The following is a 24,921-nucleotide window of genomic DNA, read 5'->3' on the forward strand; positions in this document are numbered from 1 at the left end:
TGTGCGCTCCCTCTTCAATTTTGGACGCACTATTTGTACGCACGCGTATGGTGACTACTTACTCTATAGGTATAATCTCTTTGATGCTAATGCAGTGGTCGCCCACGTAACGTACACGAACACTCTCGACATGGCTTCATAAATCTGAACCTGGGAGCAAAATTAAGATAGTTGTATTTTGGGGAGTGGATGAAATTTGTGGCATTTTTATATTTCTTCCCCACTATGTCCCTAAAACTAAGCAATTTTGGCTACATCTTTTAATATTTGACTGTAATCACGCGCAATCACTTTTTTCGTCGCGCAATTCTCGCGGAGCTCGCGGTGCTGTGATTCCAACACCTAGTGCTGGTGATCGATAATTTTGATCGGTATCGCCTCGTTAATCTGACCGTCGGTGTTGGAGCTCGATTTAACGCTGTTATTCGGGGGCTAGCACTAGCACTAGCACTAGCACCGAACTTGAAATCACCCAATGGCAATGCGTGCCACACAGAATGAAAGAGGACGTCAGGCAGTTTGCTGACATACTGTAAGTGTCTGTTATATGTAGGGGACGGCAAGTCCAATCTATTTACGGGCGCGGGGGGGGGGGGGGGGGGGATACTAGTAGTTGCTGTAGACTCTACATTGTGCTATACTGTATGAATTGCCGTTATAATTCATGTAAGCATTGTTGGCTTCTCTTTTGCTCTATCTTTGGTTGAGTCTATGACAGCCTAGCCGGCCCGACAGAAACCGTGCGAAGCATGGGTTCCTGTGCGCCAGAACCTGTGTATTAAACGTTACAGCGACAAGGCTGTATATTGTTAATGACAGCCGAAATCCCGAATTTAGGGGTCTAACGTTACAGTTATAGTACAGTTTACTATCCTAGCACTCCTGCACATGGCTTTGTTATGTTAGAAACCATTTTTTCCCATTTCTAACAGTAACACTTTTTTATCAAGAGTAAGATTTGGTAATCTTAAAGGAATAGAGCCTAGCGTCTTACGGTCTAACACTATAGTCCTACTAACTGTTAATACTATCTATCCTATCCAAACTCCAATGAAACCTTGGAAAATCGCCGTACCAAGTTCCGATTGAAGTACAAAATATTACCCTATCAAAAATGTCAGAGACCCGGTTCAACACGGCGACAAACAGGGCTGGGCCGGTCCCAACGTTCTAGAGATGCCTTCATCAACAAGACATGTTACCAGCATTCATTCTACCCAAGGACAACCAGAGAATGGAACTTCTTACTATAATAGTGTACCAGAGACAAGAAGTATTACCAACTTAAAGAATTTCAAAATTATGCTTGACGCAATCAATGTAGAAGAGCTGGTCAAAGAAGCTCATTTAAGAATTTAAAATCTTATGAAATAAATCCGTTCACACCGACTGCGCGGGATTAGACCTAGTCACTTACAGCCTTTGTAGCAGGCGCGGCAGTGATTGCGTAGAACCCAACCAGAACTACAACAAGGGGCCCGTTGCATAAAACTTACCGTTGAATTTCAATGGTAACTACCGTCAAAATTAGGCGTCACAGCCAATCAGCATCAAGGATTACAAAATTTACCGCTGATTTGAAGATTTACCGCTAGAAAGGAGCGGCAAGTCCAGCGGTAAGGGTTTTATGCAACAGGGCCCAGAACCAGAATTTCCACTGCTGATCGACATCACATCCGATTCGTCCGTTTTTGGTGTAATAAAGTACACATTTCTTCGACTTCCTACTGATGTATGTTGAGGGTTGATTATTACCCATGCCTTCTGAAAGAGAGAAGTGGAGTGTTCTTTTGTTATGCGAGAAAAATGGAAATATGTTGAATTTTCTTTCTTCTTTCTTTAAATCGTTGTACTCATGTGACACCCCAAGCTATAGTCTTTTCTTCCAACCGTGACTGAGCAGAAACTTAAAAAAATCATAACTTTTGAACGGATTGTCCGATTTTGCTCAAATTCTCACTGATGTGTTCTACTAATATTGCTGCATTCACTCAACATACGTGTCCATGAAGGTGAACTTGTCCTTTAACGTGCGTGAGTCCCATCCCCCACCACCCCCCCCCCCCCCCCCCCTCCAACGACATGTACGGTTTCTTCATCTGGGGCCTGTCTTATAAAGACTTGTGATAGAAATCAATCACAAGTTTTGTGAGAGCTGCAATGCAAGTTGCGATTGATTCGGGGACTTGTGATTGATTTGACGGTTTTATAATACGGGGCCCAGGAGTATAGTGGAAACATTAAATCTAAATTGCACTCCGAAAGAGGCGTAAAGTCTAAAGATATTGATAATAAGTCCCGACAATCATTGACATCGTGAATTCGCTTCTGGACTGACGCATAGCTCATGGCAACCCGTGTCAAATATAATGAAGGACTGTAAATTATGCCTGATCTTGTCGATTTCGACCCCAGTTTGAGCCTACATCAAGTTCTTAGCAATATAAGACCATTATTAGATTGGCGATACAGTCACCGTGCATCCTCTGTTCTCTCTCCCTCTCATCTATTTTCCGTTTTTTTCTGATAGTTGCAGGCCTCCTCCGCAGGATCTCGGGTTGAAGTGATTTCAAGGTTCAGCACGTACGAGTCAAGCAAACATGGCGACAGGAATAGGGCAAGGACTGGTAGGTATTAGACATTTGATTTTTGTCTCCCCCCCCCCCCCCCCCCCCCCCTCACAGCCACACACACACACACACACACATACACACACACATACACACACACACACACACATCCACCATCATGCGGAGACGTTAATGTTCTGCTGTAATACGTGAAGCCCAAACGGTTGCAAAGACAAAGAGAGAAAAAAGTGAGCATGACTTTGTGTGATAATCTGCACTTTGTATGGTATATAGGCCTAATGTATTTTGTTTGACGGTGAGTGTGTGGGGGTGATTTTTTCGTGCGGTAGGGGCCCTATTTGCATATGAAAGCAAGCAAACAAACACACAAATAAACCGAGCCTTAGTGCTTCACAATAGTTCTTTAATGTGAGTTAGCCGTTAAAAAAAAAGAACCAACGTAAAAATGTTAGATCATGATAATCTATGTTAGATATACAAAATGTCAACAATAACTTTATTAAAATCGTTTTTAGAATAAACCGCCAACAGTAAATAAGTTTTATCGAGAAAATATGTGGTGTCTCCATTATATTTGCGGCATTATTGCCAATTTTTTTTTTTCATATGGTAAAATGTTTTGTGATACAACTGAACGATACCAGGTAAAGCATAGTGAAGAGACAATTCAAACGTTATTTGTAATCACTGCTCCCAGTGGTACACAGTGGCTTTGTCAACCATTTCCTCCTAACCTGACCTGTTACACTCCATAGCAAAAGCTATTTCCCATTCACAGACAGGCCTTCACAGTTTGCCGAAAAAAGTGAGATGCATATTATTCAACAATTTTCCTCTTCAATTTCTAACTAGAGTTTCAGTGACATCATCAACGCCCATTTGAAACTGAAATGATCAAGGTTGAATTCATTTTTGAAGTTTTAAGTGGTTGGAAATCAATTTAAGTTTTCCTAACCGCCGTTTGCAATCTATTCGGTGTGGAAATACTTTTGTATCATTTTTTTTACTGTTAAATGTACTCAGGATCAACCCCATTTGAAAGGAAAATGAAACGAAACAGAGCAAATAATTGTATAAAGGCGGTCCTTCTTTTATAACAACGCATAAAAGAAAACAAACTGGTGTGAATAGACTAGTAAGTGCTGGGAACATAAATATGAGGATAACTTGACTGGCCAAAGGGAAACATCAAAGGTTCAAAATATCATTATGAAAACGAATTATTCAAATAGGTTCCGTTTATACAGGGGGGGGGGGGGGGGTTAGCGCTCTTGGTTGGTTAGATGAAGGTTCAATGTCACCCATCCCCACGTTTCTCGGGTCAACAAAAGAATCAAGTACTGGTAAGTATGATAGATTTGATGATTTTCTTCAAAATCAGTGATGACATTAAAGTGATCTTGATTTTTTGATCAACAATGTATACATTTACATTAGAAGGAAATAGGCTGTCATAACACAATTTCAGTTGGGTAGCGACAGTAATACGAAGTATTACACCCCCCCCCCCCCCAAAAAAAAAGAAAAGAGAGAGAAAAAAAAAAAGGTGCACCGAAGTCTATGATAGGAGCATGCTCGATCGTGGTTGCTACGTATTCTTTTTTTTTCTTTTTTTATAATCGATTATCGATAATTGACAAATAGGGCAACAGCAGTACTCATAGAGCGTGTTTATACAGGAGCCTCTCGCATCGGCGCGCATGAGCCGGTATTTTACCTCCCGCATGAGCGTTTATTTCTCGTGTTTATACAGAAGTCAAAATACCGGCTCATGCGAGCCGATGCGAGCCGATCATGCGAACGGACCTCCGCTGAACCGGACCTCTCGAATTTTGGGGTCAAGCATAGGTCACGTTCGCAGTGCAGTTTATTGCATGATGGGAAAAAATGAAAAAAAAAAATCAAGATGGCACCGGCAAAGTCATCAGGACCACCAAGCTTGAAGGTCATTCTTGTAACGTTCCTCTTGACAACCACCCGGCCAAATGATCAATTGAAATCCAGTTTTTCAGTAAGTTGGAGAAGACGTGGTTCGATCATGACATATATCAAAATACGCGCTTTCCGGTTACCTCACGAATTTCGGTCGTCTGTATAAACACACAGCAAAATACGCGAGGCTCCTCTCGCATCGGCCACCTCAAAAGGTGGCGGACGGAACCTCTCGCATGAGCCTGCATTTGGCGGCGTATGCCGGCATACGCCGTGTTTATACAGAGCAAAATTCGAGAGGTCCTCTTGCATGAGCCGGCATGAGCCGGCATGAGCGCGTATTTTGCTTCTCTGTATAAACACGCTCTTTGATCTTCTGCACTATAGAGTGAAGCTTGTTAGAAAGTACGATTTTAGGGCACGATTGATCGTCACGAAACGTTCTACCTACCCACAATGCTGAACGGAATGGCTCTTCTGGGATAAAAGTCTTGAACTACAATTGAAATCATTCTAAACTGTTGATCTCAAAATACTCAATAACAACGTGTCATCCTGGCAAATAGCGTCAGCCAAGTAAGTTTCTTGGTAGATCCTTTCGATGTATTCCAAGCAAATTCCAATGTTTATATTCATGTAGACCATATGTTTTCCAAAGTTTGGCAGTATCCGTTACTGATCCTTTTCTTCCCAACATGCCCAATGTGGAATTCTCTCCCTGCTACTGTTTTGACTGTTTGTTTGTTTATTCATTTTAAGAGTTAGACTTGCGAAGAATGTTAAGACAGGGAGACAGTTAAGTGATCATCCCATTATCATGTTTCTTCTCCTTCCGTAGAAGCCAAAAACGATCGGCTTCTTCTTTGCAGCTTGCGGTTTCCTGTCGTTGGCCTACTACCACCGAGCACTCCATTATGACTTGCACTCGACAGACATGACAGATCGTGAACTTTCGTCGGCTCGTCTCGGCGAGTACATAATCCCGACCGTCCAGGGGGACCGGGAATCTGGGAAGAGGTCCCCGTTTGCTTGGGGAAATAATCAGCAGAGACGTTACTCAGTCAACAAGATGCCTCGGACTGAATTCGTTATGGGCGAGCAAATAGGAGGAGACGGTCGTTCTGACGTCACAGGCGGGATTCGATCAAGACTTGGCTTGAAAAACACCCCGAATCGCTCCATGCACCAATCGTTGGCCAATCGCACATCACTAATGCATAGAAAGATAAGTCATGGTAGGAACGTCATCGAGGAACTCAAATCCCTTGAGAGGACACTTGATGCGGATTTATTGAGGAGAGAGGCGTTGGAGGGACTGCCGCTAAATGCATCTCTTCACGTAAACGATGCCGACTTCCAAGGATTGCTGCGGAAAATCCGCGAAGAACACGCGGATATGGCAGCTATTTCAAGTCGGAAACCGTTGCTGACATATAACCGTTCGGCGCTCCCTAGGAATCTGACTCGTCTTGGTCGAATGGTATGTCATACAATACTTTCCTCATCATCAACCCATCATCTACAGGTATGGTCTGCCGAGTCTATGCTCATAGCATGAGTGTATAGCCAACCCAATATCCATTGGCAATGATTCCCAAAGTGCATGAATGTAGTGTTAAGCGATTTCTTGCAACTAAAAACAGTATTTGCAGGCTTCTACGACGCTTTCCTTCCGGGAATTGGCTGTGACATTTATGGCGCATACTCCATTTTACGAAGATATCAATTTGTCTCTGTCGATGCAATGCTGCACACTGGCACTGGTTTGACGGTCTCTGACCAGTAAAAATCACTGTCTGACCAGTAACTTTAAATTTCAGAAATGGACCAATAAAAACATAGAAAAACTGGGTACAGAGGGGTCCGACAGACAGGTAGGACCAGTACAAAAAAAATGGGTTGGTGTGCAGCCCTGCTAAATGTTTCAACACGTCATCCTCCAGGAAAGCTATCACGCATAGTTCTCTTCAGGTAATGAGATTGAAATACATATTACTGAACAGATTCAGATATTTTCTTCAACTTCCGCCAATGGTTCGCCTGATTCAAGCGTTGAATATCATTTTTGGAAATCTCCCTTACCACAAAAGTGACCTGTCAAAGCAGAGGTCGCACTTAACTTTTTTTAACTAGCCAGGTGGACTACTTAGAATCAATTTTGACACTGAAGCAATATTTTGGCTAGCCAGACGGACTAGTAACTTTAGAATTTTTCGGTTTTTAGCTAGTCCGACGTGGTTTCGGGTGGCCAATGGCCAGCGGACCATCGCCAATTTCGAACCCTGCAAAGATGCTATCACCAGATAATACTGTATTTTCCAATACTTCTTCCCTGCAATCGTGTGTCCTCCTTTGAACACGAGTGATTTGAGTTTCTTGTGTGTGTGTGTGTGTGTGTGTGTGTGTTTGGAATGTGTTTTTTTACCTGTTTTCCCCTTGATGATCTTAGTGATCTTGGCGAAAAAAAAAAAAACGTACATGAGAAACAAAAACAGGAAAACAAATTATGAATTTAATATGTGTCTACCACGCCAGTTTTATTTTAGATTTACATCTCCTACTAGCTCTTTCTCTCCCTTTTCCCCTTCACTGAATTTTGACACTCGTTGCTCTTTTATGACCCCATTATTTCCACCCTGATACATTCAGATTTTTCGCATGGTGCCGAAAAGGTTTTTACCCGACTACCGAAGTCCGTGTTTCTACTCATCCACGGACGACCTGGGACTGGTGTGTCTGCCCTACTTCTTTGTTGCCGGATTTCCGAAGTGCGCCACCACCGATCTGTACAAGAAACTCTTAAGTCACCCAGACATCGTTGAGGCGTGGAAAGAGCCGCACTGGTGGACGCGTACGACATTCACGAGTATGGAAAAATCACAGGCTGTTTACACTTTGGCAGTCGGGATAAAGAAACTGTCGGAACGGGAAAATGTAATTTTATCAGGAATTCTGTTATACTAGTGTAGCAGTGAAGTAATAATTGCAAAAGAGTAAAAAGGAAATCAATTATTGCTAAACCGTCGATTATATAGATTGGGAGTAGCAGAATAGAATTTAAAGGGAAATTTCATCTTAATATTCATGTGGATTGAGTGAATGCAGCAGTATCAGCAGAAAACATCAGTGAAAGTTTGTCATAAGTCGGGCAATCCATTTAAAAGTTATGAATTTTTGAAGTTTCTGCCCAGTCACGTCTGGATGAGAAGACTCCTACAGTTTAAGGAAGTCGCATGCGTAGAACGATAAGGAAAATATGAAGAGAATTCCACAAAATTTTACTTTTGTAAAAATGTGCACATTCCCTTGACTTGTCACTGGTGTAATTTAAGGGATCTATCTTTCTCCCTACATTATGTGATAGGCAAGTAAAGTGATTTTTTATTATGAAAGAAAAACCAAAATATGGTGAATTTCATTTATTCTACTCATGTCACATCAAAGCTATTGTAGTCTTCCTATCCAGCAGTGACAGCGCTGATCTTCTAAAATGCATAATTCATGAATGGATTATCAGATTTTCCTCAAACGTTCACTGACGTGTTCTACTAATATTGGTGCATTCTCTTGATCATTATATTGACTACATTAAGGTGAACTTGTCCTTTAAAACTCTTGTGGAAATTGAAATATATGCAATTCGTCAATGTTCTCTCTCTCTCCCTCTCTATACCTTTGTACTTTCTCTACGCTCTACTTCTCTCTTTCTATCTCTCTCTTCCTGTGTGTATCTCTTTCTCTCCTCAATCCAGGAGCAAGTGTCACCCACTACTTTGGCCATCAAAGAAATCTAATCAAAGAAATGTTTAGAAGTGGGAACAAGCAGCTTATAACACGTGAGTTCCTGAATATCATACCAATTCTTTGGTCTGAAGTATGTAAAAATGTCTATTATTGAAAGACAATAGTCGCAGATACGGTAACCACTCTGTCAATATTGACAATTATTTCACTTTCGTTACCTCAGCAACTTTCCTTAGCTCAGCAACCATTGTACATTTTCAATTATTGTCTCTCTGTACAAATTTACATGCATTATTTTTGTCACAGAAGAAAGTAAGATTTATGCTTATTGATTGTTCCATTGTGGAAAAACGAAAAAAAAAAATGTGAACTGAACTGTGCTGAGCTAAACTGAACTGAACCACAAATTACATCTTACATTCCGTCTCTGCGCATCTTTGGATTGACGAAACTGCTCTCCAATCGGCAATAGTGAATGTTGGTTTGTTTCCACCTGTTTCGAAATCTATGTGGTCATGTTAGTCAGCATCATTGCATAGGGGCGGTTAAAAGGGATGGTACAGTATTGGTGGAGATGAGAATTGGGCTTTTAACTTTCCGCGAGATACCAAGAAAACACTTACGAAATAGTGCAGAGGATACCATTTTAAGAGGAATTCAAAGTTTATTTGATGAAAATTGGGTTTGGAATGAGTGAAACATCCAAAAACTAAGTAAAACAAAACGATGGTAATAAAGTGTGGGTCCAACACTTTTTAGAATCGCTCTGTTTTGGATATCTCAGCCATTTCAAAACCAATTTTTCATCAAATAAATGTTGAATTCCTCATGGAATTACATGCTCTTTCATATTTTATAAGAGGTTTCTCATTATCTCACCAAAAAACTTTAGAAACCTAAACTTAGGTCTCAACCAAAACTATATGATCCCTTTATTAAAGCGGAGTGCATTAACTAGGGTGTCGCGTCCCGTTTCTGCGTGCTTGAAATAAAGTGCGCACACATGTGGGCATTGGTGGGAAGTGTTCTTCGAAAGGAATGCAGAGTGCACTCATCCATCGCTCCAAACTTCGATTTGACAAACTTTTCCATTGGTCTGGTACATCTAAGAAACACAAATCATAAACGAAAAAAAAAAAAAACATTTGTTATTGTAAATTCCCTGAGAGTTGCCTGCGGGCTGCCATAGGTAAGTGATGAATAAATAAGATAGATAAACAGAGACGTCTTCTGATCACCTTTTGCCTATTGAAGAATGTCAGTATAGCCAATGAGGTATGTGTGATACCTCCTTGGCATAGCAAACCGCAATTCCATCGACAGTACAATAACATGTGAGAAAGGTCAGTTGATTGACACTCTCGTGTTTTTCGTCGTACTGCGCATTCCCATGTCGAAATTTTATTATGATATATTGTGTATATTACCGTGAAAGAGAGAAAATTTTATTACGTATTTAATTTTGTTGTCTATAAATATCATACTTTTTTACTTATTTATTCATCCATTCTTTCATTTGTATATAATTGTTGTCTCTATCTATCTATCTATGTTTATGTTTATCTATTTTTCATTCATTTAATCTTGCAGTTGATGCTTCGGCGAGTACATTGTGGGATACAGCCTACTCCATAGGCAAGTTTTCCCTGCGCGCTCCTCTTCCGTTCACGCACGCTGACGTCATGCGCGCACTTCTTCCCGATGCGCGTTTCGTTGTTCTGCTACGCGCACCGTCTGAGCGGCTCTACTCGGACTACATGGCATTTGACAGATTTTGGCGCAGGGAAAAATCGCCGGAGGACTTCCACCGCCGCCTTATACTGTGCCTTGAGGACTTCCGGCAATGCATAGAACAGTTCTCTTTCAGGACATGTACTCAAATAATCTCCCAATTGGTAAGTTATCATAATCTCCCAATTCTCGCTATCGCCAATGACGTAAAAAGTACCCGGATGTTGATTTAAGCGTCATTTACGGTGCATTATGGGATAGTCCGGTAGCAAAGTCACTTCCGTTCGTACGCGCGTGATACGTGACTAATGCTATTTACACACACAACCGACTGTATTCTACGTGTACTTCCGGTTTTCTCGACTTGAATTACAGCTTTAATATGATTTGAAATTTCTCCATTCTTAAGAAATCGCAGTTAATACGACTATTGGTTGTTGCTGCGAAGCTGCCATGTGTTGTTCGCACGACAATAAATGAAAAAAATCTGCAGAAATAGGACCCTTACTGGCATGCGAGACGTGACGTGGCCGCGTGGGTGAAGTTTGCGGGTGACTCCACAGCGCAGTACGTGCACGCGCGACTTACGTAGTGGTAGTATTATAGTGTAGTAGCACTAGGTAGTAGGCCTAGTGCCTAGCTACGTACATTGTACGTACTTACTTGGAAGAAATTGCGTCGGAGACAGGATAAGTTCGAGATCACTGTTCGTTCCCGATTGTGTTCGCGACATTTCGACAGAGAACAAATAAAAAAAAGATGGGCATTCCATGACGATATACTGTATATCCAGGTGGGTGAATATTTTCCAGCATATTTTCAGCGTATGCAGAGATGACTGATCTGTGATGTGCTCATCGATCGCATGATCGAGCAGTACGCCGTACCGGTATGTGTTATGTAATTAGCTTATGCGCTGCGTGCAGTGGTGCATGTTGACCGAAAGATCGGTCTGTATCTGTCCGTCGGGGAATGTTCCGCGGAGACTGCGTCTGGCTTCACCGATCCCCTCCGTCTACGGAGGACAGCGTTAATGGCAAAATATAAAAGAGTCCTCCGGACAGACGGATCTTTCTGTCTATCTGTCTATGGTGAATGCTAATGCAAGGCCGGCCGCCGGCGGGGACTACAGTGTACGAGTATGACAGGCCTGGCCGCCACACTCGCTGGCTCGTAGCTCGGGCGGTACAGCGGCCTATTGGCCTACTAGATACTGTACTAGTATCCGTGGTCGGCGCTGCGCTATAGGTAAGGTACACGTACGCGCACGCTAGCGTTGTGCAAATTAATGCCCCGCGCCGGAAGTGCCCTTGCTACCAAGTGCACTAAATCTTGACGAAAAAGCCACATCCGGGTACTTTTTACGTCATTGGCGATAGCGAGAATTGGTAAGTTATCATACACACAAAACAGTAGGGCCTAAATGTCGACAAACTTCAGAGCTGGACTTCTATAGAGCAGGATATTTATAAATTGGAGATCAGGCTTCAGTGTGAACATTTAGTAAGAGTACGTTCACATCGCATGTGATATTGATCGTAATGCACATGAAGATGGATGTAAATGGTCACATAATTGAAAAACAAAAGACAAACAAATCGATACATGTATATGGAAAAACAGGGTTCCCTCCGAAACGTGAAACAACCTTCATAAGTACCTTTAGATGACACATGCAGGCAGAAATTTTCCATACCACACAACAACATCACTGAAATATCATTTGTTTTGTATTTACACATTATTATTTCTTTGTCCTGCCACGCAACCCATATAATTCGTGACATAATGGAAGCAAGCTCTTAATTCCATGATACAGGTTATGTCACATTATCCATTGCATACCAGAGGCTGAATGTGGGCCTTTATTCCGTCTACATCCGGCAATGGTTGGAGCGATTTCCACGCGAACAGTTCCACATTCTGCGAACGGAGGACTGGGCCAAAGACCCCGCGAAAGAACTGGCTCAAATCTTCGCATTTCTCGGTCTATGTACGTGCAAGTTACGCCTTGGTATGGTATGGTATGGTGTGGTATGGTATGGTATGGTATGGCATGGTTAGGTATGGCATGGTCTGGTATGGCATTTGGTATGGCATTTGTTTTATTATTATGATACCTTGATAGTTGCGTAAAACAGGCCCCTACCAATGGATGGCCCTACTCAGCGATGACGACATAGCAAAGATCTAATTCACAGGAAAATGTGACTTGCTACGCCTGGAAAAAAAAAACAATAAAAGAGTGAGACATTCTGAAATGGTAAGAATAAACATAAGCAGGCAAATACATTAAACATTTAAACATTTCCTGCAAAGTGAAAAGGATGCGATTACTCTCTAACAAAAATCGAGTGAAAATATTCACTCTTTAAAAGAGTGAATTTAGAGTGAAATTGGAGTGAATTTTTGAGTGACCTCAAGGATCACTCGAAGATTTTGGCGTGAAAATTAACATTTTTACCCCAAATTCACTCCAAGTTCACTCTAAATTCACTGTTTTTTGTATTCACTCCTTTAAGAGTGAATATTTTTACTCGATTTTTTTTAGAGAGTACAATCGTATGAAATAGTGGATGTAATTGCAATTAGATAAAGAATCTCAAAATTTCAAATCGGATTCCTCCGAAGTGTAATAAACCAAACCTATACCGATGCTGTGGATAGAGCGGGGAAGTATATGATCTTAAAATCTTGTCTATGGCTGTTTCCCGTTCGCATTGCAAAATCATGGCTGCAAGTAGGCCCCAGTGCAAAACACAAGCAAAACAAGCGTACGCGTACACGTACACACACACGCACAAACACAAATGCTTTCTCTCCTTACAATATACATGTATGACTGTGCGTTAAACTACTCGTAGAACCGGATTATTTATACACTAAGAAGGACTTCATATCAAAATCATTTGGCTTTCTTCTTTCTTTTATTCTTTTATCTCCTGTGCCATAACAATACTTGCTTTCGCATTTTTGTTTTGGTATACAAACTATAAATTTCAAGCAATAAAATGCCGAAAAGGAGAATATGTACTGTATGTATAAAGTGCTATGCAAGAGGGAGAAAATGCCTTGCTATTTTACTTTCATATTTGACTTCTTATTTTGTACGTCACTTCTTTTTTCAGACCCTCTCCCGTCATCTGTCCTGAAAAATGTTACAGCGCAGGGAAGAGCAAACAAGAGGAGGGACCCGGATGTCTTGCTCGGACAAATGATGCCGGAATCGAAGCGACTCTTAGACGCGTTTTACCAGCCGTTCAATGAGGACCTCGCCAGACTGCTCGGAAACGACGACTATTTGTGGCGAACCGCATGACGTTGGAATGGCTCATCCTGGATTTGCGCACCGTTTGTCAAATGCCCATGCTCACAATGTATATCGTTCAATTGCCCAGCTTCAGATCTGAAACTGTAAAGCAAGACTTCCTGCTGCAACAAAATGTTGTGAAATCATGGCGGCTATTAGAGAGCTTTTGTTTGTTTTTCAACCAATCAATAAATCGATTTGTTGGATAATGATTGCATGTGTTGAGTTCGTAGAGGTGTGTATAATGATGGTCATGGGGGGTGGGGGAGACCAGTAATGAGCAAATGCTGCTAGATTAATACTGGTTGTTTCTTTAGATTCGTCTCACAAGTCATTTACAGAGGGAATTGCAGGAGTATTTAAATACTGTCTCGCCCCAGTAAATCATAGCAAGATCTAGATCTGCGTCTCTAATTCTACGACGCGGCTATTAGGCGATTTTTTTTTTTTCTGCACACATGCGCCAAACAGCTTTCTCCATTTTCTACCCGAGAATAGGCGCGTCTTAAAATGTTTACAGTCGCAGATCTAAATTCCTCTATATTTTCAAAGATTATGCATGTTCTTATGCAAAATTATTTGAAATGAAAGGAGAGATTTTCGCGTTTCAATTGCCAAGAAATCAACCTGCTGTACCCCAGTCCTTAGATGGGCCCAGAGTTCTCATCTAAAAAACGTTGTTATAGAGGTAGATAGGCTTCTTCACTCAAATTTTGCGAGCGTTATGTTAATTCACGCTGAAACAAAATGATCCCTCTGTATTCGACCGAAAGCGTGTGTAACTTGTAGCTGAGGTGTATTCTACAGAGAAATTCACCTCATCAACCGCGCATTGTTAATAAGTACATTGTATTCATCGAACTGGTCTTTGCTGTTTTGTTTATGAAAGTTTCCGCTCTTTACTTTGGAATCTTTGATATGACAGATTACGAGGCCGGGGATAGCTCACTTTAAAAGCAAGTATGAGACTTTAACAGAGGTCCTACGATGTCACTATAGCTGTGTTGATATTCATGTCCATAATGTATCCTGCAACGTCTTGTATAACATGATGCACATCCATACAGACACGTCCACTCATTACATCAATTTCTTCATGGCCTATAAAGAGACGCTCCCACCCCCTCTTCCGTATTCTCCTACAAGTGTTAGATTACCATGCGACGTTTCTCGTTTTATTACGAAAACCCAATCTCTTTGGTAACAAAAAAATAAAGGAAAATCATAAAGCATTTACTGTTTAATTCGATAAAGCACAAGTTGATTGATTATACCACTCTGAATATAAGGAGAAAAATTATGATTATGAATCAGGTTATTAAAATTCCAATAATCTGCACAGATCAAAAATGTAACAAATAATCAATGATAAATTTGTAACAGAAACATGAACTTCATTATCAAATAAGCATAACCCTTAAGAAAGTCAGATACAAATTAAGTAGCTGGGAGCTAAAAAAAAAAATAAAAACTCTGTAATTGAACAAAAAAATACATAGGAACTGCAAAGGACTCGAATGAAATGAACACTTCTATACACAATCTTTTATTACTTAATCCTACCTTATTAAACACTAACACTGAATAAAAGAAATAGTCAAAAATTAGGAAATACAACCTCAACCACAGAAAAGTATTTTGTAGACTTGATCGGCTACTACATCCTCGTGATAGGGATTGCAGCTTTAACTCGCCAAGCATTCAAACGGCAAATGTACAACTTTTTGTGCTTGGATTCAATTTCAACTTCATGTTGCCTCGTTCATTGCGAGACATCTTGAGCTGAAACAAGGAAAAGGAAACCAGGAAAAGTAAAATTAAAGTTGTGGGGTTTTTTTTGAGTGTGTGTTTGTGTTCATCTCAGTCATTTTAAACAGTGTAATGTCTTCCGACGCAAAATACTGGATGCAGCAGACTTGAACTTCTTGTTACTGCAGAGAAAGATATATGGCATAGCCGCTGGATAGATGGGCATGAAGTAACCATAAAAGTATAAAACCGCGCGGAAACGACCAACATTGTAATTTATCGGATTAGTATCTGCGAAAGCGCACATCCGAAAAATCATCGGCACGACGAGTACAATATACATTGAAACCATCATCTTCACGATGCGCACTTCACTCTCCCCAAGATGACGATTAAAGTGAGGTCGAATGCTCCTCGCGAGTATTATCGTCCTCAGTCTCACTGAAAACTTTTTTCTGTTGATCGATTCCTTACCCTCAATGACAGCTGATTCTGGACGAGAACAAGACCGCTGATCGTTGATTACTATCCCGCCACTGTGGGAAGTCCCTACTGTTCCCGAAGAGGATGATGCTACATCCTTGAGAGTGGTCAGTTCCGCAACCTCCAGTCCGTTAGCGCCCGAGACGCGGAAAGGCTCCTGGTGGTGACTGCCGTGCTCTTTGCTTTCTCCAGCGCTTGGTCCAACTCTGCGACTTTGTATTCGCCTTCGACTCTTACCAATGGCTCGCAGCGTCAGCGCGTGCATTATGGGAATGACTACCATAGGCACATACGTGATGCCAAATGCAAGATTGTAGAGAATCGTATAGACTTGAACCAGGAACTGATCGTAGACGCGTGATTCTAGGGATGTGATCAGAAACCAAATGGGTGTGGTAGTGATCACAGCTCCGACCATGATCCCGATCATAATTTTCGCCAGTGTGCTCCGACGAACGCACCACACCCTGAAAGCTGTGTGAGGCCTGGTGAGCAGGAGCCAGCGGTTGATTCCCACTGAACAGAGGCTGTACATCGATATCACGTTCGCAGTCTGCAGGAAGGCGAAAGCTGACATGCCCGCCCAGTAGTCGCCGCATAAAAAGGCCGAGATGTAGATAGCATTTACAAAAAGCGACGAGAATAGATTGATGGTAGAAGTATGGACCATAAGGACGTTCATGGAATGAGCTCTAAGGTGTCGATGGACAAAGAATGCAAGGAGAACCAAGCCGTTTCCCAGCGTTCCACACACAACCATTGCTACGAAGTAAACGAATGCACTTGTTCGGATGTAACCCAGGTCTGGTAGGGTGTGGTCGTAAAGCTGGTACTCCTGCTTCATCTCCGACTCGGTACTCAGAAGAATTTTGGTGACATTTTCCATTGTGCCTACTATAAACAAGGAAGTAACAAGAGCGAAATAAATGTCCGATTCCACGCCTTCCGCATGTGAAACTCTTGGAGGAGACTTACTAAAACTGAGAGCCACCATGGAGCAGCTAAAGCTTCCGCCCTGAATATCGCTGACAGCGCAATGCGTGTCTGCCGTGGACGCCTCGAGAGAAATAATACAGCGTACATGTTTCAACCAAAACCACCCTGCTGTAAAGAAAGAAGACGCCCCTACTCTTTTAGTTGTCAAGAGACGGAAATGACATGCAATCTCGGCATCATTAATGATCGTAGTCAAAACGGTGATAGTATATTTTTGGTAGTGTTTGCGAAGATAGTTCCAGGGTAATTAACCGATGGAGCTCATGCTTTGTTAGAAATTCAATCTATCATTTTTAACTCTGTGCCATGATTGATAGAGCCAATAACCAGCCAGCGATTATCGCCCTGTCCCTCTCTCTCTCTCTCTCTCCCTCTCTTTCTTTCTCTTTCTCTCTCTCTTTCAGTACTTTTTTTCTGTAATTATGTACAAATGATCGTTTCGTGCTGGATAGTGCCTCCTTGAATTATCTGAGGTGCATGGAAACGTCATGAATTTTCAAAGATATTTCACGCTGATGATGATATCACCGCCCATCACTTAACCTCATCCATCAATATCAATCGTTTTGCTAACGCCTACTAACCCTGTAATATTACAGAAAGATTATTCTCATACTCTTTTATGCTGCATATAGGCCTACTCTACACAACCCTATGAGGAAAAGACATGCTGGTGCGCCCTCATTTCCGGGCGAGATTGACAACTGCTGTCGTGCTGCTCTAGCACAATGCCCCCGCCCCACCTACACATTTTTTTTTCTCTCTCTCCCTTTAAGGGACTAATATGCTCTAGCATCGTCTTTATTTCCTGAGTTGACAATGCTCTCTTGCTGTGGCAGTGTCAGCGGGATAGTTGTCTCGCGAGATCCGCGCTTTATTGATGTCCTAACCAGAAACTCAAATCAAGGAGAAAGAAAGAAAGAAAAAACTCACAAAAGGAAAGGTAGTTCACACGGTTTTCAAACAAGTGCGTACACTCTGTTGTTGGTACGAGTTGGTCAAACACTGCGTTGTTAGACCTATTGACATTCACTATAGTTTCTTTTCATATAATATGTAAACAAGCAAAATATACCAGATATGTTAGCTGAGATTAATAATCTTCAGATTGTTCGTAAAGATGGCGTCGTCGAACCTCAGTAATGGAAGGCAAAAATGCACCTCCTATAGATTCATTTGAGGGTTCATAAAAATGCAGCTGTTTGAATGATTACAGCCATTTGGAAATCCATCTCTTGAACCTGTTTGGTCCAACATCATAAGTAATGCACGAGAGATTGACAGCACTGCAGTAAAATTGCTACAAAGTGACACAGAGGATGTCCCCGGGACATCCAGAGTACAGTCTGTACGATTCTGAAACCCGAAGGTGAGGAATGAAAGGTGCAGCCATGGAAACCTCCAGGACATCCAATTTCAACTACAAAGACTGGATGGTTGCCGACTGTTCAATCTCTGCGCAAGAAACCGGAAAATGCTGTCGAATCATCTTCGTCACTTGAGGAAGGGGTATCATAGGATCAACGTTAATTTTCCCTATCCGTTAATCAGATGTTACTCTAACATGGTTACCGAGCTCGACGGTTGACTAAACTTTGATATCCACGCCTGGTTGTCCAACAGAGACTTGCTTATCTCCCCTATAAAAGGTTTGGAAGCGCAGAACCCTTCGCTCTGGACACTAGCGACAGGTTGTCTTCAAGGACGTGATGAGCTCACTTCACCATTGACCGAACAGATGGGCGACTACGACTTCGTTGTTCATGCGCCTGTCGGTTGTTTCTCCGGCCTCTGGGACTGCCGATCCTCTAAAAGCTGACAAATCCCCACCAATTTCCCCGACGAGCAGGGCATCTTTGGTGACAATTCACTGACTTATAAATCCCGGCCCCCATACCACCGCATGAGTTCCGCCGGCAGGGACGTCTGCCTGCACAAACACGTGATATTTTGGATGGTCTTGAGGTTAATACAAGGAAATATTGGAAGAGCTATGCACAAATAATGGACGAGTTGAAGACGAGTCCAATATTTTGCTTAGCGAGTCCAATATTTCCTTGTATTAACCGAAATAGGACATCCAATATTATCATTATTATCCTACAGGGGATTTTAGCAAAGAATATTTTCACTTACCCTTTCTGTCTCCGAGTGCTGTATGGTCTCCTACTTGATCCTGACATGGGGTAGGCCTATGGTACACTCTTCAGTAACACAAAGAAATCTAAGTCTGAGAGAATGTCAATTCGAACACCAGTCTATTTATAAAATAAAAAGACTTCCATCTCTATTGGAAGTTATTGTAGTTGATGGTTATGCCTGTTGCTGCAGTTATTAAAGACCAGGGGATGCATTTCCATACTTGTGGTTGTATTGCCGAGAAGCACTGGCCATGTTGATATCGTAAATTCGCTCCGGTTGAGGACCAATTATGTCATCAATCAATGCAACGTGGGAGTCAGAGAAAATAGGACTCTCTTCTTGGTCCTGTTCATTGTACTCATGTAGATCTAGGCCTACCTCACTTTCACCTGCTCTTGTTTGTTTGGGTCCTGGGTCTTGACGTGATGGTTGGTCTTCATGTACTTCTGGATCATCACACACGTCTGGAGATACACTGGTCTTATCCCGCGAGTGAGTAATTGATGAAATTTATGCATCAGACAATTCTCTCTTACGCTTGCCGGTAACTAGTCCAGTGTAGCTTCCGAGGCTAGCCTCATTGTGATGCCCAGAAATGCTGCAGATATCGTGGGCACTGAATCCCGTGCGATCGAGAATTGTGATAGCAGTGGCACGAATACAGTGGTTGGTACGTGTAGATGAGTGACAATTCAGCTTTCTTGCTAATAGTAGACATCATTTCGCCCAGTGTTCTCTGGCCCACTGCCATGTTTTTGTTCCAGGAATTTGTCTTCGCCTATGGTGCTTCTGAAGTGATAGGTGTCTGGAAAAGGGCCTTGCATTTCGGGTTCAGTTTCGAAATGTACTTTTCACAGGAAGATACTGGACACCCAGGCTTTCCCTATGAGTACATACGTCCTGCATCTATTCTACTATCTGGGTTGTCTTCTCGTGTTTTCTTTGTTAATTCGTCTTTACTTTGAGAAAGGAACTTTCTTCCGTTGCTGTCCTGATCTACCTGAAAATGATCTGGAGTTAGGTCACGAAGATTTTCACGATCTCGACGACAGATGAATAGCATCAGTTCGAAGAAAACTTTGTATTGGAGACCTTGAGGAGTATCCTCATCAAATACCCCTGATTTGTAGAGCTGATCTATGTCCTCCTGTGAAATAGGACTCTTATGGGTTGTATCTCCCGTTCCGAGTGGCTTCAACTGCACGAGGGCAGCTTGAAAAGCAATATTTGCCTCACTGAATTAGACAGCTTTAGCTATGTCCATAATTCTCACGTCTTTGCCATCAGGACTTTTTAAGTGTCTGTTCAAACCTTGCCTGATTACCAGCAGGCCATCCCTTTTGTAGTGATCTCCGTCTACCTTTCTGACTTCTAGATAGAACTTTCGGAGAATATTTGCAAGATCTGGTTTGTCAAGCTGTTCGAAATCGGTATCTAAGTTTTTGTTTTTGTTTGTTTGTTTGTTTGTTTTTTTCACGCAGATATTCCTTGAATACACTCACCGAGATCTTGGTGGCTTTGTGCGTATTCTCACTGTCCTTTTTATTTAGAATTTTTTCATAATCCTCGGCATCCAGATCTGCAAATCTCCGACGAGCTGTAGATCTATCCATGGTAGCCGTCATGTTACTGTTACTAGTGTTAGGCCGAGATCTAGCTAATGTAGACCAGAATTAGACGTTATTAGATCTTGTATCCGAGATCTACCGTGTTATAGATCGTGAAAGATCGAATGAACACATAACGTAACATGCATGCGCATGCAAATGCAAGCGCGTTAAGCGGCGGCCGGCTTTAATGGCTAATGTGTATCGCGCGCGGGCAGGGCTATCTAGCAGTAGCGCTGAGCTGATCAATCGTCGCCTGCACAAAAAATAAATAAATAAATAAATAATGCAACTTGTTTTCATCAAACCTAAATTTAATTTCCTGGCATGAAAGTGACATTTTAAGAAATTGTATGAAAAACAATTTTAACTAATTAATATATGAAATCTGTTTGTATAAACACAGAAATTTAGAAGGAACGACATTTTAGTTAATTCGTGATTGACCAATCACAGACGTTTTGTATTTCATATTTCTGGTCATCTCGCATATCTCAACCAATCACAGTGCAGGTTATAAAAAACTTTGGGGAATCCCCTCCTGCCCTCCAATATTTTAAATATTGATCCCCTCGGCAAAAAAAAATATTGGTCGAGTTCAACAAACTTTCTAAGTGGGTCGGAAGTTATGACGTGCGTCGGCAAAATAACACTTGTATTTGGGCTCTAATAATTCTCTGTATGGATAATAATATAATTTATCATCTATATAGGACGTTTTAGCGGCGCATTAAAAACGCGTATTGTAGTCCGCTCAATTTTCCCCGTTCAATATCAGAGCATAATCAGTTGAACGAAACGCGTAGGCCAACGTATCAATTCCCCATAGGCTATCGTTACTTGCCATTCAAGATCACACGATACATATTTCACACGTATAAAATAGCGGGATGACGATCGCGATCCACAACTCGAGTTTTTTTTTTTTTTTTTTTTTGCGAGCGTACACACGTACAAAATTAGCGGGATAGCGATCGCGATCGGTATCCCGCTAATTTGGCGAGCGTCCACACGTACCGAATTATCCCGCTAATTGCCGAAAGAGATAACAGGAAAGCCTGCAAACTGGGTCACGCAGCGCCCTTCTCTATCACTGCCTGCGGGCACTTTCCTTTGCCCATTGTCTTTTACGCGTCAGTAGTGTGGTTCGCGCGCTGTTGTTTTGGTGCGCCATTGAGGTGAAGGACCTCTTCGCAGAGGCGTCGCTGTAGTGATGTGCGCATTGCATGATGGGATATAAAAACTCGAGATTATAATCCCAACCGTTCACGCGTACCAGCGCGGGGCCAATTATCCCGCTAATTGATGAACCAGCGCAAGATTTCTTGGGATTAGCCTCGCGATGCGTATCCCGCTAATTTTCGGGGTTTTTTTCTGTCCACACGTGTAAAAAACTCGGGATGACGATCGCAATGCAAATCTCGAGATTTGTATCCCGCTAATTGGTGTACGTGTGAACCCGGCTAATTTATTCAATTCTGTCTCGTTTTTTGCGCGAGCGCTTGCTGAATGCGTAAACGCTTGCTACTAGTGCGCGTCATTTTGTTACAATTCACAAGCGCACAAACATCTTGCTAGTTGTTTGTTTCATACACAGTTTTAGGGTCTTCGCCTTTTCAGCGCTTGGATGTGACTGCCGAGTCAACTTCCAAGACGAGTAGAAGCCGAGTAATTTTGAGCAGTTTATGCTTGCTCTGCTTGATTGTATACAGAGACTCCAACCCCAAGCACCTTCTGATCTGGAGATTCTCCCGCCCGAAACCCCTAGCAAACGGGAGACTCCAAGTTGATGTGTGCGAAGCGCGAAGTTCCTAGGATTCTAGATGTTCTCTGGTGCTATCTAAGGCTTATTTTTCAACATACGATAGAAATAAGTAAGAAATCCTTTCCACCGGGAGACACAGAGCCAGGGCGGGAGAAATCAAATCTCAAACGGGAGAACGGGAGATTGTGCAAAAATGGGCTTTCGGCGGGAGACTCCCGTCGAAAACGGGAGAGTTGGAGTCTCTGTGTATAGATGATAATAATTATATTGGATGGCCTTGATTCATGGAGTACCAGGGAATATTGCACTCGTTAGGGTCAATATTGCACTCATCCTCGATTGGCAATATTAGCCCTAACTCGTGCAATATTCCCTGGTATCCCATTCATAGCCATCCAATATAATATAAATATTACATGGCGCGTTCCCCGGCAGGGTACTGGAGGGCCGGAGAAACAATTAGCAGGCGCATTACCCAGGAAGAACTTTCGTGGTGACCGCATCAAGGAGACGGCTCAAGGTTAGAATAGCAGTAATATAATAACTATAAAAAAAATAAGGTCTTATTTTTTATATCTAGGGTAGCCTCTGCAGTGTTGCTTCTGCTCTACCAGAGGGCCCTGCCATTACTATTACCTCAGCGTTACACCTAGGTCGAGAGGGACATGGTGGGTAAAAACAGTTTATCCAAGGAGGTAAGCACTGGGCGGGAATCAAACTCGGGTCCTCCGATTGGGAGTTGAGAGTCATATCCATCAGAGCCTTCTAATGTAATAGAAGGCTCTAGTATCCACTATGCCATAGCGCCCCCTCTGGTGGCTCAGGGACGTTATTGACGGTCATCCATTACTGCATGTAGAAGAAGAAAAAAAAAGCCGCCACTGGCGCTTCCGGAAGGAAAGTCACGCTGTCGTGTCCAGGGATATCTTGGAGTTCCTCTGCCTTCGACTGCGCGACTCCTTGAGGTAGAGGGCGTAGAGCGCAGTTGCCATGGTCATCTTGCTCGCCGGATATGATCCCTATAAAGCATACGTGGGATGTCCTAGGCCGAGCCAGCAGTGACAGTAGCCTTATTCCTCAAACTGTGCAGGAATGGGCCGACGCTCTGGTGGAAGATGAGATGCTATATATTGACAGTGTCGACAGGCTTGTTTACTGCACGTCACAAAGTCTGCAGGCCCCTGATACGCGCCAGGGTTGAACATGTACTCGCTATTTCATAGTGACCGAGTAACTGCAAAGATTTTTTTTTTTTTTTTTTTTGGGGGGGGGGGGGGGGGGGGCAAGTCGTCTGTCTTTTTTATTCTCCAGACAGTAACCATTCATGGCTCACAGTTGATAAAAAAACGCTGTCAAAATGTGCATAAGTAACATGATAACAAGCACACCATATTGATATGACAATTTGCTGAATAAAGAATCCCATTTAAATTGGATAGTTTGAAACAAAGTGATTGACAGACAAGTCGACGTTGCGGGTTTGAACTCTCATTGTCTGCTTTATTCCTGATTTTGGTCCAGGACCTCCGTCAGTGGCGAATACTGACTGCAGTAGGCAGCAATACAATTTATATTTTGGTACATTGTATACACATAACTCTAGATCCAGCTTTAAGGAGACATGGTGTAGATTAGCGATGTCAGCAGGAAAGCATGCGATTGAATGGGATAGAACTTGCGACTGAATGGGACTTAGCATAGATTTTGAAAACATTATTGTCTCCCTGAAAGCTGGATCCACTAGGTATAAAGTAACATGTATAGATTTTAGAGTCAAACCTGCATTAGCGGACACACTTACACACACACACACACACACACACACACACAATCACGCACCATACTACAGACTCAGTCAATAACGACTACATGTCTATAACGGCCACATAGGTTTGACTGCAGTGTATACGTAGTTATATACTGTGTGTATATATCTATATATATATATATATATATATATATATACTGTATATATGTGACCCTGCACCTCAAAACAAACAAAAAGTCGCCAGACATGAATTTTTAGTTAAGACCATATTCTGCAAGAACAGACTTTAAGCTTTGAAATGATGTATAACTCCAATCAAATGGACTCTCCTAACCTATCTAAATATTGGAAAGAAAGCACAAACTCAGGAAAAGTGTGAGCTGAGAAAAGAGGCTCTGAAGTACAGTGTCTATTCAAGCGCTTAATCTTTACCAAACCGTGCTGGCCTTGCGATGAATGGGACAAAAAACAGGAAGTAAACCACCAGAGTAACAACAATGAAGGGATTATCAAATTAAACTGAAATTAAGCACGCCTCATTAACACATTCTGTCCATAATTAACGCCAACTTTCAAAGCAGCAGCACTACCCTTTCAAAAGTTATTAGAGTTGAAAGTGAAGAGTGTGGAAAAGGTTTTTCAGAAATGAAAAAGGGATTCTAAAGACACACCTAATCACACTATTCTACCAAAAATGTTCGAGATAAAGTGTTAAAAAACACACTTTCCTGCCCGTTTTATGATACAAAATTTTACAATAATATAAAAGAAGACCCGCTCTTTCAGAAAATATGAAAAAGTCAAGTTCGGCTAGGTTAGCCCATTTCACTTATTTTCAGTCCTCACGCAAAATCAGTGTGTGCGACTTTATGTTCGTTTTGAGGTGCACGGTCACATATATACAGCTCGGAATTTGCTACAATTACTACATTTTCAAATATGACGAGGATACAGTATTAAGTTAAAAAGAACTGTACTTTATGAAAATTATGTACATGTTTTTGTTTTCTTTTTTTCTTTACGTTATAGAACATGCATTTCTTTAAATGTTCATTCGAACATATACAAAAGACATTGTATCTGCATGTCTACTTAAAATTTGA

At 41.9% G+C, this 24,921-nt stretch overlaps 1 protein-coding gene across 1 annotated transcript; it reads left to right on the forward strand.

Moving 5' to 3' along the window:
* Positions 1-4,497: 4,497 nt before the first annotated feature.
* Positions 4,498-13,317, forward strand: LOC139734749 (carbohydrate sulfotransferase 15-like). Its single transcript, XM_071645547.1, has 7 exons — positions 4,498-4,602; positions 5,362-6,003; positions 7,173-7,389; positions 8,276-8,359; positions 9,858-10,162; positions 11,847-11,991; positions 13,127-13,317. Exons 1-7 carry the CDS (start codon positions 4,498-4,500, stop codon positions 13,315-13,317), a joined length of 1,689 nt encoding a protein of 562 aa, XP_071501648.1.
* Positions 13,318-24,921: the final 11,604 nt, after the last annotated feature.

The sequence above is a fragment of the Diadema antillarum genome, unplaced genomic scaffold (genome assembly GCF_040938485.1).
Source record: "Diadema antillarum isolate AM-2024a unplaced genomic scaffold, OU_Dant_1.0 seq00000546_RagTag, whole genome shotgun sequence".
NCBI classification, from domain to species: Eukaryota; Metazoa; Echinodermata; class Echinoidea; order Diadematoida; family Diadematidae; genus Diadema; species Diadema antillarum.